Here is a 13,692-nt window from a genome sequence, read left to right on the forward strand (position 1 = left end):
CTGCGGACAGGATGAGTTTTTCCTGGCTTGGCAGCCTCCCAGGACACTTTTGTGCCCATGCCGTGCAGTTGGCGCCCAGGACGCAGCCCGGCTAGGCTAGATGAACGGGAGCACACTGGGCAGGAAATGCCCGAACCCTCTTTTGTTGTAACCCATATGAAAAGAAAGGCAAAAGATCAGGGTCCTAGGCCAGCCCCTGCCTCGGGCGTTTAGGTTAATGTAGTGTTTCTCCTCGCCCACTCTATGGCCTTGAGCTGGGCCTTGGAGGAGCTCAGGCCTCCCTTGCTTCATGCTCTCCCCACTAAGCAGGCCCTAGACCGCTGCTTTGCTTCCGGCCATGGTGCAGCTTCCCGTGGCTCACGGGGGCGAGCGCAGCTTGCGCTGGGTCGGACGCACCCTGCGTGGGCCCGCTGCCTCCTGGCCCGGGTGCTCTCCAAGGCTGCGTGTGCTCTGCTTCTGCTCTTGCGTCTGTTCAACTTCGCCTTTGCTAATTAATTGTACAGCTTGGAAATGATGTCAGTGGCTAATTCCATGTCCCCATGTCCTGTGTTGGTCACAGACCATGTGGGAAGCGAAGTTGAAAAGAGTGAGGGCCCTTCCAAGATGTTGTCATTCCGTGCTAAGTCCCCCTCTGCCGACAGACCTCGTCCAGGAGAGGAGAGCTGAGTTTGAGAAGGTCAGCGTTCACCCGACTCGCAGCTCCCTGAGAATTAAGTGAGCGAGTGGATGTGGGTGGAGGCCTTGCACAGAACCCGGCCTGCATTCCTCGCCCTCTCCCTCCCTCCCTTCTCTCTCTCTCATTCTTTGGAAGTGGTTCCCTTCTTTTTACTCTTACTGGCTTTATTTATTGGTAGCTTGTAGTATTGTACAGAAGAAAATGGGATGTAAAAATGCTAACCTATGTTTTTCTGTTATGGTGATTGCCATGTGTCAGGAAAGAAAAAAGTAACAAATAAGACTTTCCAACGGCAGAGAAACTGCTTGGTTCAAATACATATCACCCTATCAGGAGTTAGTATTTAGCGTATGAACAAAACCCAAAAACGAACCACAAATGAAACAGGACTCATTGATCACATACCAACTTCAGGTGTTACTAAGATGTTTTTTTGTAGGTTTTTATTCTTCGTTCCAGGAGGCATTGTAGACACTCATCATCTCGTCACTCGGACGTACAGGGGAATTAAGTACATTCCCTGTTTGATTTGAGGGAACATGCCCCATTTGGGCTGATGGACCTCCAACCTTTGTCCTCCTTGCCCCCAAACCTGTATCAAAGGACAGGGGGTGAGTTGGTGGAATAATGAGCCCCTTTGCATTGCCTGCCTCTTAGCTCAACATTCTGAGCCTGCCGGAGACCTGGTGCTGAGCAAACAGGACCCCCCCACTCCACCCCCCCACCCCCGCCTGCACAGAGGCTGTGGGGGGGCGCACTTGACACAGGGAACAAGCAGGCATTGAAAGGATTTTCAGCGTGTGCACCTGCAGTGACCTTGCAGCATCTTGGGCTCCCCGACCGCATGCCCTTCCCGTCGGCCGGCCTCCTCCTCTTTCCTTCTCTTCAGCTCACCGGAAGTGGTATTAATCCTGCATCAGATCATACTTGTGGAGTTTTCCTTTTCACTCTGTCGATGCAGTTTATTCCCAGACAGGGGTAGCCGCAGGGCCTGCTGTTCCAGAAAGGCAGCAGCTCCTGTTGGGTGCCAGTTTTCAGTGGGGGGGGACTTTGGCGCTTGGGTTCCTCACATGGGCTTGGTGGGGACCCAGCCTTCTCTTCCAGTTACGCTGACTTGGGGCACTGTGATCTCAAGATCACACTTTTTCTGTATGAAAACTTTCTCATAATTCTGTTTGCCTGCAGAATTATATGGGCCAACTCTGGTTATTGATGAGTCTTCTTTCTTGAAGCAGTTGATATTTATTCTTCTTCTAATCTCACCGGACTGCTGGAGATTGGGCTTTACCCTAAGGACTCTAGTATGCTGCGGCTCATTTGCAAAGATTTCTAATATTTAGAGTTTTTTGTTTTTTTTTTTAAGACTATGCAGGTGTGTAAGGAAAGGCGAGAAGAGAGGGACAGAGTCACATGATACCAAAATAGCCATATTGTTTTGTTGTTTTTTTCTTAACAGATGCAGCAGCTTTTTTATGAGAATTACGAACAGAACAAAAAGGGGTACATTCGAGATCTCCATAACAGTAAAATCCACCGAGCCATCACGCTGCACCCCAACAAAAACCCGCCTTACCAGTACCGACTGCACAGTTACATGCTCAGCCGAAAGATCGCCGAGCTCCGCCACCGCACCATCCAGCTGCACCGGGAGATCGTCCTGATGGGCCGGTACAGCAACACCGAGATTCACAAAGAAGACCTGCAGCTGGGAGTCCCCCCTTCCTTCATGCGGTTTCAGCCCCGCCAACGGGAGGAGATCCTGGAATGGGAGTTTCTGACCGGGAAGTACTTGTACTCGGCCGCCGAGGGCCAGCCCCCTCGGAGAGGGATGGACTCCGCTCAGAGGGAGGCCCTGGATGACATTGTCATGCAGGTCATGGAGATGATCAACGCCAACGCCAAGACCAGAGGGCGCATCATTGACTTCAAGGAGATACAGTACGGCTACCGCCGGGTGAACCCCATGTACGGGGCCGAGTACATCCTGGACCTGCTGCTGTTGTACAAGAGGCACAAGGGGAAGAAGGTGACCGTGCCCGTGCGGAGACACGCGTACCTGCAGCAGACCTTCAGCAGGATCCAGTTCGTGGAGCACGAGGAGCTGGATGCCAGGGAGCTGGCCAACAAAATCAATCAGGAATCCGGATCCTTGTCCTTCCTCTCCAATTCCCTAAAGAAGCTCGTTCCCTTTCAGCTCCCTGGGTCAAAGAACGAGCACAGAGAACCCAAAGAGAAAAAGATAAATATCTTGATTCCGCTGTCCGGGCGTTTCGACATGTTTGTGAGATTTATGGGAAACTTTGAGAAGACGTGTCTCATTCCCAATCAGAACGTCAAGCTCGTGGTTCTGCTTTTCAATTCTGACTCCAACCCCGACAAGGCCAGGCAAGTTGAACTCATGAGAGATTATCGCATCAAGTACCCCAAAGCGGACATGCAGATTCTGCCCGTGTCTGGGGAGTTTTCAAGAGCTCTGGCCCTTGAAGTGGGGTCTTCCCAGTTCAATAACGAATCTTTGCTCTTTTTCTGTGACGTTGACCTCGTCTTTACTACAGAGTTCCTTCAGCGGTGTCGAGCAAATACAGTTCTGGGCCAACAAATATATTTTCCAATCATCTTTAGCCAGTACGATCCAAAGATTGTTTATAGTGGGAAAGTTCCCAGCGATAACCATTTTGCCTTCACTCAGAAGACTGGCTTCTGGAGAAACTATGGGTTTGGCATTACTTGCATTTACAAGGGAGATCTTGTCCGAGTCGGTGGCTTTGATGTTTCCATCCAAGGCTGGGGGCTCGAGGATGTGGACCTTTTCAACAAGGTTGTCCAGGCAGGTTTGAAGACGTTCAGGAGCCAAGAAGTAGGAGTGGTCCATGTCCACCATCCTGTCTTCTGTGATCCCAATCTCGATCCTAAACAGTACAAAATGTGCTTGGGGTCCAAAGCATCCACGTATGGGTCCACACAGCAGCTGGCTGAAATGTGGCTGGAAAAACACGACCCAAGTTACAGTAAAAACAGCAATAATGGCTCAGTGAGGACAGCCTAACATCCAGCTCTGCTGGAAGAGACGTTTTTAATTATCTAATTTATTTTTCAAAAATTTTTTGTATGATCAGATCGTTTTTGAAGTCCATACAAGGATATATTTTACACATGATTTTCTTACAAAGGACTCCTTGATGATTGAGCTTTTTGAACAAAAATGTGATCATGTTTGCCTTTGAACACATTTTCTTGCTGAACGTTGGTGTAGCAGACCTGCTTAATGATGACTTGAAATGTACCTGATGAACAAAACTTTGTTGTTTGGTTTTGTTTTTTTTACGCATTTCCTTTTCAGAACCCCCGCACCCCCTTGCTACAGTCGTCTGGCTGAAAACATGAACGTTCCTGCAAAGTATTATTGTAACAAAACACTGTAACCCTGGTAAATGTTTTGTTGTAACTGTTAACATTGCACAGATTCTACCTTTTGTCTTTTTTTTTTTACGACGATTTATTTTTTTTTTTAAGCCATTTCGTGTTCCAGTTGTAAAATAAGGAAATGTGATAATAACTGTATCATCACGGTCGGGAGAGCTTTCCAAAGTTGATTCTTTCCCCCAAACTTGTGCTCATCGTGGTCACGTAGTTTTAAAAACAAGGGGAGGAGAGGGACAGTTAGATGTATGGCTGTTCTTGTGGTCGTTCGTGTGGCTTAACGGACCTGGCATTAAATTCCAAGAAGGATTTGGTATTTTTTTTTTTTTTCCCTCTTCCTGACCCTTCTCTTTAAAGGGTAAACTATTATTAATATTTAGAATGGCAAAGAAGAATTATTGTAATAAATCTAATGTACACAAGCTAAAGCAGAAGCAAAAACCCGCCCTCATGGAAGCATTGGGGGAAAACGTACTTTGGTTTTGTTCACTTCATCGTGTCTGCGTTACATTATTAGTGGCAATGGTTGTTTCATTCTTTAATTACTGTTTTGTTTTATTCTTTGTATCCGAAATACCTTTAATTTATTTAATATCCATTGTTTAGGGTTCTGCCGTTTCTCCAGTACCTGTTAGTTATTAGTATTTATGTGTATCAGGAGTGTGTTTAGTGTTCTTTTATTTGCAGTAAACTGATCTCCAAAGATTTCCTTTTGAAAACGCTTTTTCCCTCCTCAATTTTTACATTCCTTCCTGTTTAACTAAATACTAAGTGTTCTATGACAATTTTGGTGCTCGCATGCTTTGGGGACAAAAGTGAAATGCAGTCTGTCGTGACACCAGAACGTTTGTTTTCAACTCACAGATCCAATGTGCCTTAATAAATTGTTTGTTTTTTTTTTTTCATTTAGATTTCAGTCAGTAATAGACTTGCCATTTTAATACACATCGTTGGAGATCTGCTTATTTGTAAATAGTCTGTTGCTCATTTGGGAAAATAAACCAGTGAACAGTATTTTTCTATTGTACTTTTCAGGACCATTTTGTCTCATTACTCCTGTTTTAGCTAAGAATTGTATTACATTTGAAGAGTAAAACTCTGAAACACTGATTTCTAAAGGTTTCCAAGTTATTTGAGGGGAATATTTTGTGTAGACTGCAGTTTGGGAGTGATGTGAAGCTTTCAAGTGCCTCTTCCGCTATTGCCCCTTAGAATGAATTTTTTTTTTTTTTAAGATTTTATTTATTTATTTGACAGAGAGGGACAGCGAGAGAGGGAACACAAGCAGGGGGAGTGGGAGAGGGAGAAGCAGGCTTTCCATGGAGCGGGGAGCCCGATGCGGGGCTCGATCCCAGGACCCTGGGATCATGACCTGAGCTGAAGGCAGACGCTTAACGACTGAGCCACCCAGGTGCCCCACCCCCCCAGGATGAATTTTACTTTTGTTCCTCTTCAGCTTGCTGAATCTGTGTTCCCTAGAACAAGGGTCTTCAAACCCATTCTAAGCCTCATCCAGCTTCTTGGTACACGTGCACCTTCCTGGCCCCAGAGTGGGACCGACTGGGCCCATTAGAACCTGCATTTTAACAAGTGCCCACATGAGGCTGTGTGCACGAACATTCTTGGGGTTTTGGGATAGATCTAACTACAGGATAAATTGTGTATAGTTGCTATGTAATCGAAGAATCAAAAAAAATAAGACCTTTGATGTCAAGGTAGCAAGCTTTGTGGAAGCCAGTCCCACTCCCAGGACAGGTATTTACCATGTAATGACAGTTAAGACCCAGTATAATAACATTGTGCTCTCAGTAGGAATTGCTGTCATTCAGCCTAATTGTCATTTACTTTGTGGGAATGTTTAGTTTTTCTTTGGAAGAAAGCACATTTTTATTCCTCAGTAAGGAAGAGCACAGTATGCACCTTGATGACAAAGTAATTTAAATTCTCTATCATGATAGCGAACTGTCAGGATTTTTGATGGGGGTTGTATGAGCAGTGACCTTGTCAAGCTTGAATGTCTGTCCAGCATCATGGTGACCCTTTGTTAAAGTTCACCATTTCCTTCCTACTCCCACTCCTGCTCAAGTCTGTTCCTCTTCCTGATGCCCACGTGGATGTTTATGGAGGTGGCGCCCTCCCTCCCTCACGAGTGCGCCTTTAGAAAGGCTGCAAAGGGAAGCCTGGGTGGCTCAGTCGGTTAAGCGTCTGCCTTCACCTCAGGTTATGATCTCGGGGTCAAGCCCCACATTGGGCTACCCGCTCAGCGGGCAGTCTGCTTGTCCCTCTCCCTCTGCTCTTCACCCCTGCGTGCTCTCTCTCTCTCTCTCTCCCCCCTCTCTCAAATAAATAAATGAAATCTTAAAAAAAAAAAAAAAAAAGGCTGCTGGACCTCTTCTGGTCCCCCTCTCCTGGTCGTGCCGTGCCCGGAGTCTGCACCCACTGGCCTCCCGGTTCACTCTCCTCCTGGCCTCTCCTCTTCCAGCGGAGCCAGGGTCCCTCTTACTAAAGTGCTCTTCCAGATTGGCAGTTCCAGTGCCTTCCTGCCCAGAGAGCGGGCCCTAGAGGTCCCCTCCTTAGGAACCTCCTCCAACCAAACTGGGCTCCAAGTTTGTGGGGACATCAGGGTCTTTCCTGCTCGGACCTCAGTCTGGAACTCTCTCTGCACACCACTGTGCTGGCCAACTGGGCTGATCCTCCAAGAGCCAACTGAAACTCTCCCATTGTCCACTCTGGTGTCACCCCGGACCCTTCCAGTGTAGAGGTGACACAGCGGGACTTAATTCTATGGTCATGTGATCATAGTCTTCCTCACTGGACTCTTGCCCGTGGTACCCGGCATGTTGAGCCCTCTTGTCAAGAAGGACCGTGTCCTCCACTGTCCCCAGCCTTGCCGTTAGCACACGGTTCCCCATCTTGTGTGTTCCTTGCAGGGGAATATCCACGCGGCCCGCCTCCCTGCCACTGCATTAGTCGTGGCCCCGTGGCCCACCCACACTCGTGACCTGGAAATAATTGCTGCTTCTCTTAGAACTCTGAGGGCTTTCTAGTTCTACTCTTTGTTTCATTTGTTACTTTATACTTAGTGTGCATTACTGTATTTTAAATACAGAAAAGTATTGAAATGGCCCATAGCCCCACAAACCAGATAACTCCTGTTAACAGTACTTAAAAATGAAGACTCCTAGTGAGGATGGTTGGAAGGGGGAAGGTCACAGTGGTGCACAGAGGCATGAAATGGAGCCTTCCTCCTCCCTCCAGCCATCCAGCCCTGGGGGCCCTCCCACAAAGAACCACCAGGTCTGTGTGGCCTGGTGGGGAAGGGGTGGTATGAATCATAGGTGATTTAGGTCGGTAGCATTTTAAACAACTCATTTACACCAGTGAGAACCACATGCTTATTTGCTTGGGCACGAGGGCCCAGGTGAGCCTCTTGCTGCAGGACAGACCTGGTGCTCTGAGGACTTGGCAAACATATTTCTGGAGGGCAGGGCAGGGCCGAGTGGGCTTGTGGGTGCGCATGGGTGCACGTGTGGGAACAGAAGAGCCCTGTCTCCTGGGGCACACACTGATTGTACTCGCCTCTGGGAGGTGGGATCGCTTTCCCAGCACTGCTCTTCTGGGCCAACATGAGACCACAGTATGCACATGGAGCCCTGGCATTCCAGGACTTCGATGTTTGGAGACAGGGCCATGGTCACAAAGTACACGTCATGTGACAGTCCCTCTTGGCTGCAAAGTAGGCAGCCCGGGAGCGAGGGAGGCGCATTCCCTCCCACCGGGTGCTGAGAGCAGAAGGGGCAGGTGCTGCTGGCGCACCCACAGCGGGGCCCTTCCCGAGTTCAGGGCACGGAAGTAGCCCTGACCCTCCAAAACGGCTTTCCCTAGTCTCCCCGAACTCCATCAGCCCGGCGGATCAAGCTCTCGGTCTCTGTGCCCCCTTCCTGCCCAGCCTTTAGACCTGTCCCCTTCACAAAGCTCGCCAAGCCTCAGCCCTGGCTCCGCGGACTTGTGCTCTCTCTGCTGCTCAGACCGCAGGCACGGGGGACGCGGACGACAGTCCCATTTTGCCTCAATCCTGTGCCCTTGAAGGGTCGCCTGGAGGACAGTGAAGGGGCCTGGTGGGTTTTCAGAGGCATTCTGATGCCGGCTCTCTTGCCCTTTAGTAAAAGGTCTGTCCTCCTGGAAGGTGAACGCCTGCGGGACTGCCTGCCCGCTGGACGCTCTCAGCTGCTCCGGGGCTCCACCCTGGCCCCAGATTTCAGCCTCTGTCCTTGTGCTTTCTTGTCGTGGAGGGAAATGAGCGCCAGCCCGCCTGCACCTGCGCTGGCGCCCGCCCTGGGGGATTAGGCTGTGTTACTGCGTATAAATTGCTGTAATCTCTGCTGCAAAGGAGCTTATGTGCCCCTGTGACTGGGGGCCGGCAGGGAGGGGGGTCTTTCTGCTGAAGTGGCTGCACAGGGCTGTGCCTACCTCAGTGGGTCCCACTGTGCTTTTTCAAGCCCTCGAAGGATGGGCTTCTGTTCCACTTGAAGGAAAAGGCTGCTCATACCAAGTCTGCTTCGTCAAACTTGGTGTAAATGCAGTGAAAGTGTCAATGTTGCAATGCATCGGATCGGATTACAGCAATGACTTCCAGTAGGAAAAAACCCTCCTCCTGTTAGTTTTGCAGTGCTTCAGGGTTTTGGGCTTTCTGCAGGGATGTAGGGGGTGGTGGGGAGAGGGGGGTGGTGGGAATACAAAAATCTCCAACCAGAAACCATAGGGCCAACCAGATTAGGGGCTGGTTTGTCAACAGGGCAGTTAAACCACTTAGGTGCCTGTCGTCAGATACTTTTTCGATGCATTAATTTGCCATTTATTCTATTCCAGTTATGAGGGTTTTCCTGTCTTACTACAACAATCAAAACCAAAATTTTGTCCTTTAAAGAACATTCTAGCTGCATTTTCTTTAAAACAGTAAGAGTTGTTATGCCTGACTGATTTCTAATGAGAAAATATAACAAGAAATTGATCAAGTCATTTAATAATGCATATCAGGCAAGCTCTGGAATCTACCTAAACGGTTCTCTCCATCCAGCAGTTTGTCACAATTAAGCCAGCGAAGCCTCTGGGCTGCCACCTTCCCTTTCCTCTTGCTGATGTGCCACGACTCAACACCGCATGCCTGGCTCGATGCGACCTACACGTTCCCACTGGAGAAAGGAAAACGCTTTTAGCCAAATCCCTAAGTGACCTTCACATTTATTAATTCTGAATTAAGTTCGGGTCTTTCTTTAGGCAAAGGCTCACTTCCTGTTACAAAACAAAAGGGGAACTCTCAGCCATAGGCTCAAAATGCCTTCGGAAAGCTAGAAATTTCCTAAAATGCACATTCAAGGAGTTGGGAAGGAAGCATTTTGCATTTTTTAAGTCTGTCTCCCCTTGTGGATAACACTGTCATTAATCACAGTATGAAAATATGCATACTGGGCAGTTGAGTCAAGAAGGAAAGACCTTCTCCTCCACCACCCTGTTCCCACTTGGTGAATTCCTCTGGGGTTTTAGTAACATATTTAGAGTTTGATGCAGTGGTGAACATACGGTGTAGCCACTTGCTCCCCTGCTCCTTTACCGCACACTTGAAACCCCTCTTTTGGTCCTTTGAAATCATCGTTAATGGCTGCCTTCTCTGGTAGGGTTGAGAACTTTCCCAGCGTCCACCGCCTCGAGCGCCCCACATTCTACCCCGAATAACTCGGCAGCGAGCCTCATTGGCACACAGCCCGTCTTGTGCTTGGACCATCAGATTTCCAGAAGTGAGCCATCTACCTCTAGGGCCGAGGGACCTGGTGTTGGCCTATTTCTGACTTAACAGGAAGCCATTTGGTATTTGACGTGGTCAACGTTGACATTTTGTGCCTGCTAGCAATTCCAATAAAACCTTTTAAAAATAAACTTGAACTCAGCCAAATGACCTTCCAGAAATACGAGGGGAATATTGCACACGGAATCTGGGTTATACCATCCCATGAGAACGGCAGCCCCACAAACCCAACTCTGGGACTGCATCACTGAGTCACTACGAAGTGAGAGAAAAGGCAGATGGGTTTATGGGTGAGTCAGGGAGTGAAGAGAGGCAAGTTCCAGACAGACGGCCTGTTTGGGAACAAGGTCCGTTTCTCGGCTCCCGGGCCACAGGCATCCGTCCCAGGAGACGGGAGGGCAGGGGTCAGGAAGGGGTGTGGCCGGCTCGAGATAAGCGCCGCTCTTTCCAGACTTCACAAGGCAGTGGGGGTGCGGGGCGAGGTGTGGACGTGACCAGAGGCACCGGGCATCCCTCCTCGCTTTCAGTGTTCGAAGATGGAACTACCAACCACGCTCCTGTGTTCTCAACAGGTTTGGAGGACTCCCTAGGTATTATATCATAATTATAGCTTATTGTCACTTCGCATCTGTAGGTCTTGGAAGCCAAAGCGCGTGACTAGATTGGAAGGTGGTTTCGGCTATGGGCTGGTTAAGGCCTGGGGCCTGGAGAGCAGACGATGAAGGAAGATGTGGGGCGTCTCCTGGTTAGCAAAGGACAGCTGGACACCCCTGTTGGGCCCCAGTGAGCCGGAGATCTCTGAGAGCCAGTCTTGGACTCAGGGAAGGCTGGGGCTAGCGCTTGTCCACGGGCTGGAGCGGGCAGAGGGCTGGGGGGGCTCGCCATGCGGTCATCGGTAACGAGCGCTTGAGGTTATGATTCACGGGCCTTCTTTAAAATTAGGTCTGGGGATGGGCCTTTCCTTCTCCCAAAAGGATGTGCCTTCCGGCAAAAACTTGCCAGGCCCAGTTTCTCTGATGCGGATTGTCAGGGCAGTCCCTGGCTGGACCACATCCTCAAGAGGATGTGACTTTTATGGCCTGCCGGCCTGGCGGGATGGGAAAGCCCTGTCCAGCCCCAGACGGTATCCCGCGGGCCTGGGGAGGGGGGGTGGCGCGGGCGGGTTGCTGGACAGTCTCGGCCGCTGAGCCTGCCCAGGAGCTGGGGCTTGGCTGCCAGGTCTTCCCCGAGCTAGGAGGATGCTTGGCTTCCATTACCTGCCCCACTGGGGACCCTCCAGTTAGCTCATGCCCTGCAGGGCCATGTCACCACCCTCACCTCCTGGCTAAGGGCCTGACGCTGCCCCCCTTTGCCCCCCAGTCATGGCTGCAGCAAACGGCTGCCCCCGTGTTGCTTTGGGAGGTGAGTTTATCACAGAATCTGTTTCGCCCCAAAGTCTGTCCCCTCGTCACCCACTGAAGTGCACGGTTGGGGTTAGGGTGAGGTTCTGCTTGCCCTATTTCTGGCTCCGTGTGTTTGCCTTTTTCTGCCTCCACACAGTCCCAAATTAGGAGGAAAATGTCCACAAACTGCAAGATTGGGGAGAGCATGTGACACATACAGACTAGCATAGACTGGCACTCCGATGCTGCAGATTGTCTCAAAATGACTTGTCGGAGAGGATGTAGAGTTGCCAACTTTGGAGACAGATGCTGTGCAAACCGAACCCCTCTGCGGACTGGGACAGTTCCTACCTGGGGCGAGAAGTCGCCGTGGCGGGGTTCTGAAGGGCAAGCAGCTCTCCGTCCTGCGGATGTAGGGGTGCCGCCAAGCGGGGCTCCTCAGGCAACATGGAAGCCAGATTCGAGGGGTGCCCCACAGGATGTCCTGGGCTCTCTCAGCAAAATGTCTCTCTGTGGGAGATAGATTCGCCGCTGGAATACGGCTCCGGGGGATTTCACAGACCTGGGTCTCCCGAACTAGCCGGGGCTGGGGGTGGGGACAGATGGGGGACAGTGAATCCATCATGCCGTTCCTTATAACCCAGCTGATGCACCAGCCTGTGGTTATACAAACCCGGGAGAGTTTGGGATGAAGGGCAGGGCATAAAAATACAAAGAACTGGGTTTGGAAAGTGTTTGGTTTGGCACTGGGGGGAGAGAAGCGGCCCCAGAACCAGGCAGACCTGGGTTTGGGTCAGCGGTGGGCTGGAGTGGGCGGCTCTCCCCAACCCTGCATTCGGTGACCCCACGCCGGTCCAGTAGCCTGCAATCGGCCGAGGTGGGAGTATTTATACCCCGGGAGAGGGTAAATGCTTCGAGTCAGGACTTCTTTTCTTTCCTTGTCTGTCTGGAGTTGGCCTTCCCAGCACAGCAACTGGTTCGCACTGGTTGGGCTCAGGCCCTGTGTGAGTCTGCCAGCCACCGAGTGACCTCGGGCAGGTTCCCGGTGGTGCCAGGGCTTGGCTTTCTGCTCTAAAATGGGCAGTTATGACGACCTCGTGAGACTGATGAGAGAATCCACAGAACCTGGTTCTTTCAGCGCCTGTCCCTGTGTTTCAGTTAACGTGTCCCCCCCCACCCCGTGTCCCCACCTCGAAATTGCAGTTGCTCCAAACTCTTGCAGACCCGTATCCGGTGACTCATCAAATCCCACAATCCCTCCTGGATCTAAAGTCACCAGGGTGGCCCCTCCTCCCACCCCATCGTCTCCCCACAAAACTGCCTGGATCGGGCAGGTCCTGCCCATTTCCTGCTCCTCCGGTCCAGCTGCTTCTCGGCCATCGGACTCTTCTTTAAAAAGACAAACCGTATTTGTCCTCTTCTGCTTAGACGCAACCCCGGTTTCAGTCCAGACATCGAGCAAGGCCTGACTGCCCCGCGGCGGCTCTGCTTGGCCCACCTCTCCCCCTCCTCTATCTTTCCAGCCGCATCTGAGCTCAGCAACCCCTGCCCCCATCACCACGCCTCCCTACCCAAGAGGAGACAGGAAATCCCTCTTAAAACTGCAAGCGGGGGCCCATTCTGGGCTTGGGAGGCCGGCCCCGTCTCTCCTGGGCAAATGTGCAGGTTCCGTGGCAGTGTGACCCTCTCACTCTGGCCTGTCTGGGCCCGGTAGGTGGAGCTCCATCCTGCCGCCGCCCCTATCCGAGGCCCCCTTTACTCACCTTTGTAGGCCCTGGCTCCTCCCTGGGGGCTTCTGGTCTCCATCTGCCCGTTGTCTGGCTGTCACACCAGGCTGGCCCAGACGGAGCCTCACTCACCTTTGTGACTCACCAGGGGCCTGGCCGGCCCTGCTGTGTAGCCAACGTCAGTTTCCCTTGACTTCTATTCTAGGCTCTTGGCTGGCTCACTTGCCAAGGGGAATTAACAAGCGAGATGAAATATTTCTATACAGACAGCCTGGGACATTCAGTTTTTAGGTGAAAACAATCGAACAGCTTTCAGTAAGAACTGCAAGAACAAGAACCTTACTTCAGAGACGTGGAATGCTTTCCCTCTTGAATCATGAAACTAACATTTATGGAACAGTTACTAAGTGCCAGGCACTTTGTATGTTACTTCATTTACTGTTCCCTCAATCCCTGTGAGATCAGTATTCTGACCTCAGTTTATAGGGGAGGAATGGAAGCTCAGAGAGTTTAGGTGACATGCCCAAGGTCACAGAGCTAATAAATGGCAGATCCAAAATTCACACCAGATCAGCCTTTTTTCAAAAGCCACGTCTCGGTTGGGGGGGTGGGGAGGGGTGGGAGGGGAGGGAAGGCAGTGTATCTACTTGTCAGGGAATTTACTGTCCTCAATTTAGAGCACTC

General features: G+C 50.8%; 1 protein-coding gene and 1 long non-coding RNA gene across 2 annotated transcripts in view; one reads left to right on the plus strand and one right to left on the minus strand.

Annotated features, from left to right (window-relative positions):
* The window catches only part of CHSY1 (chondroitin sulfate synthase 1), a 70,505-nt gene extending 65,299 nt beyond the window's left edge, over nt 1-5,206 (plus strand). The window contains exon 3 of the mRNA XM_006741407.3: nt 2,133-5,206. Coding sequence (XP_006741470.2) covers nt 2,133-3,722 — 1,590 coding nt within the window. The 3' untranslated portion in view covers nt 3,723-5,206. The remainder of the gene's footprint in view (nt 1-2,132) is intronic.
* A 3,897-nt stretch (nt 5,207-9,103) lies between these two features.
* On the minus strand, nt 9,104-13,188 carry LOC115943669 (uncharacterized). The gene is made up of 3 exons (XR_004078253.2): nt 13,045-13,188; nt 11,633-11,867; nt 9,104-9,288 (listed from the first exon to the last, which is right to left on the minus strand). It is a non-coding gene; the product is annotated as an uncharacterized LOC115943669 (long non-coding RNA).
* Between the last annotated feature and the right edge of the window lie 504 nt (nt 13,189-13,692).

The sequence above is a fragment of the Leptonychotes weddellii genome, chromosome 9 (assembly GCF_054177405.1).
Source record: "Leptonychotes weddellii isolate Sample4059 chromosome 9, ASM5417740v2, whole genome shotgun sequence".
In the NCBI taxonomy this organism is placed as follows: Eukaryota; Metazoa; Chordata; class Mammalia; order Carnivora; family Phocidae; genus Leptonychotes; species Leptonychotes weddellii.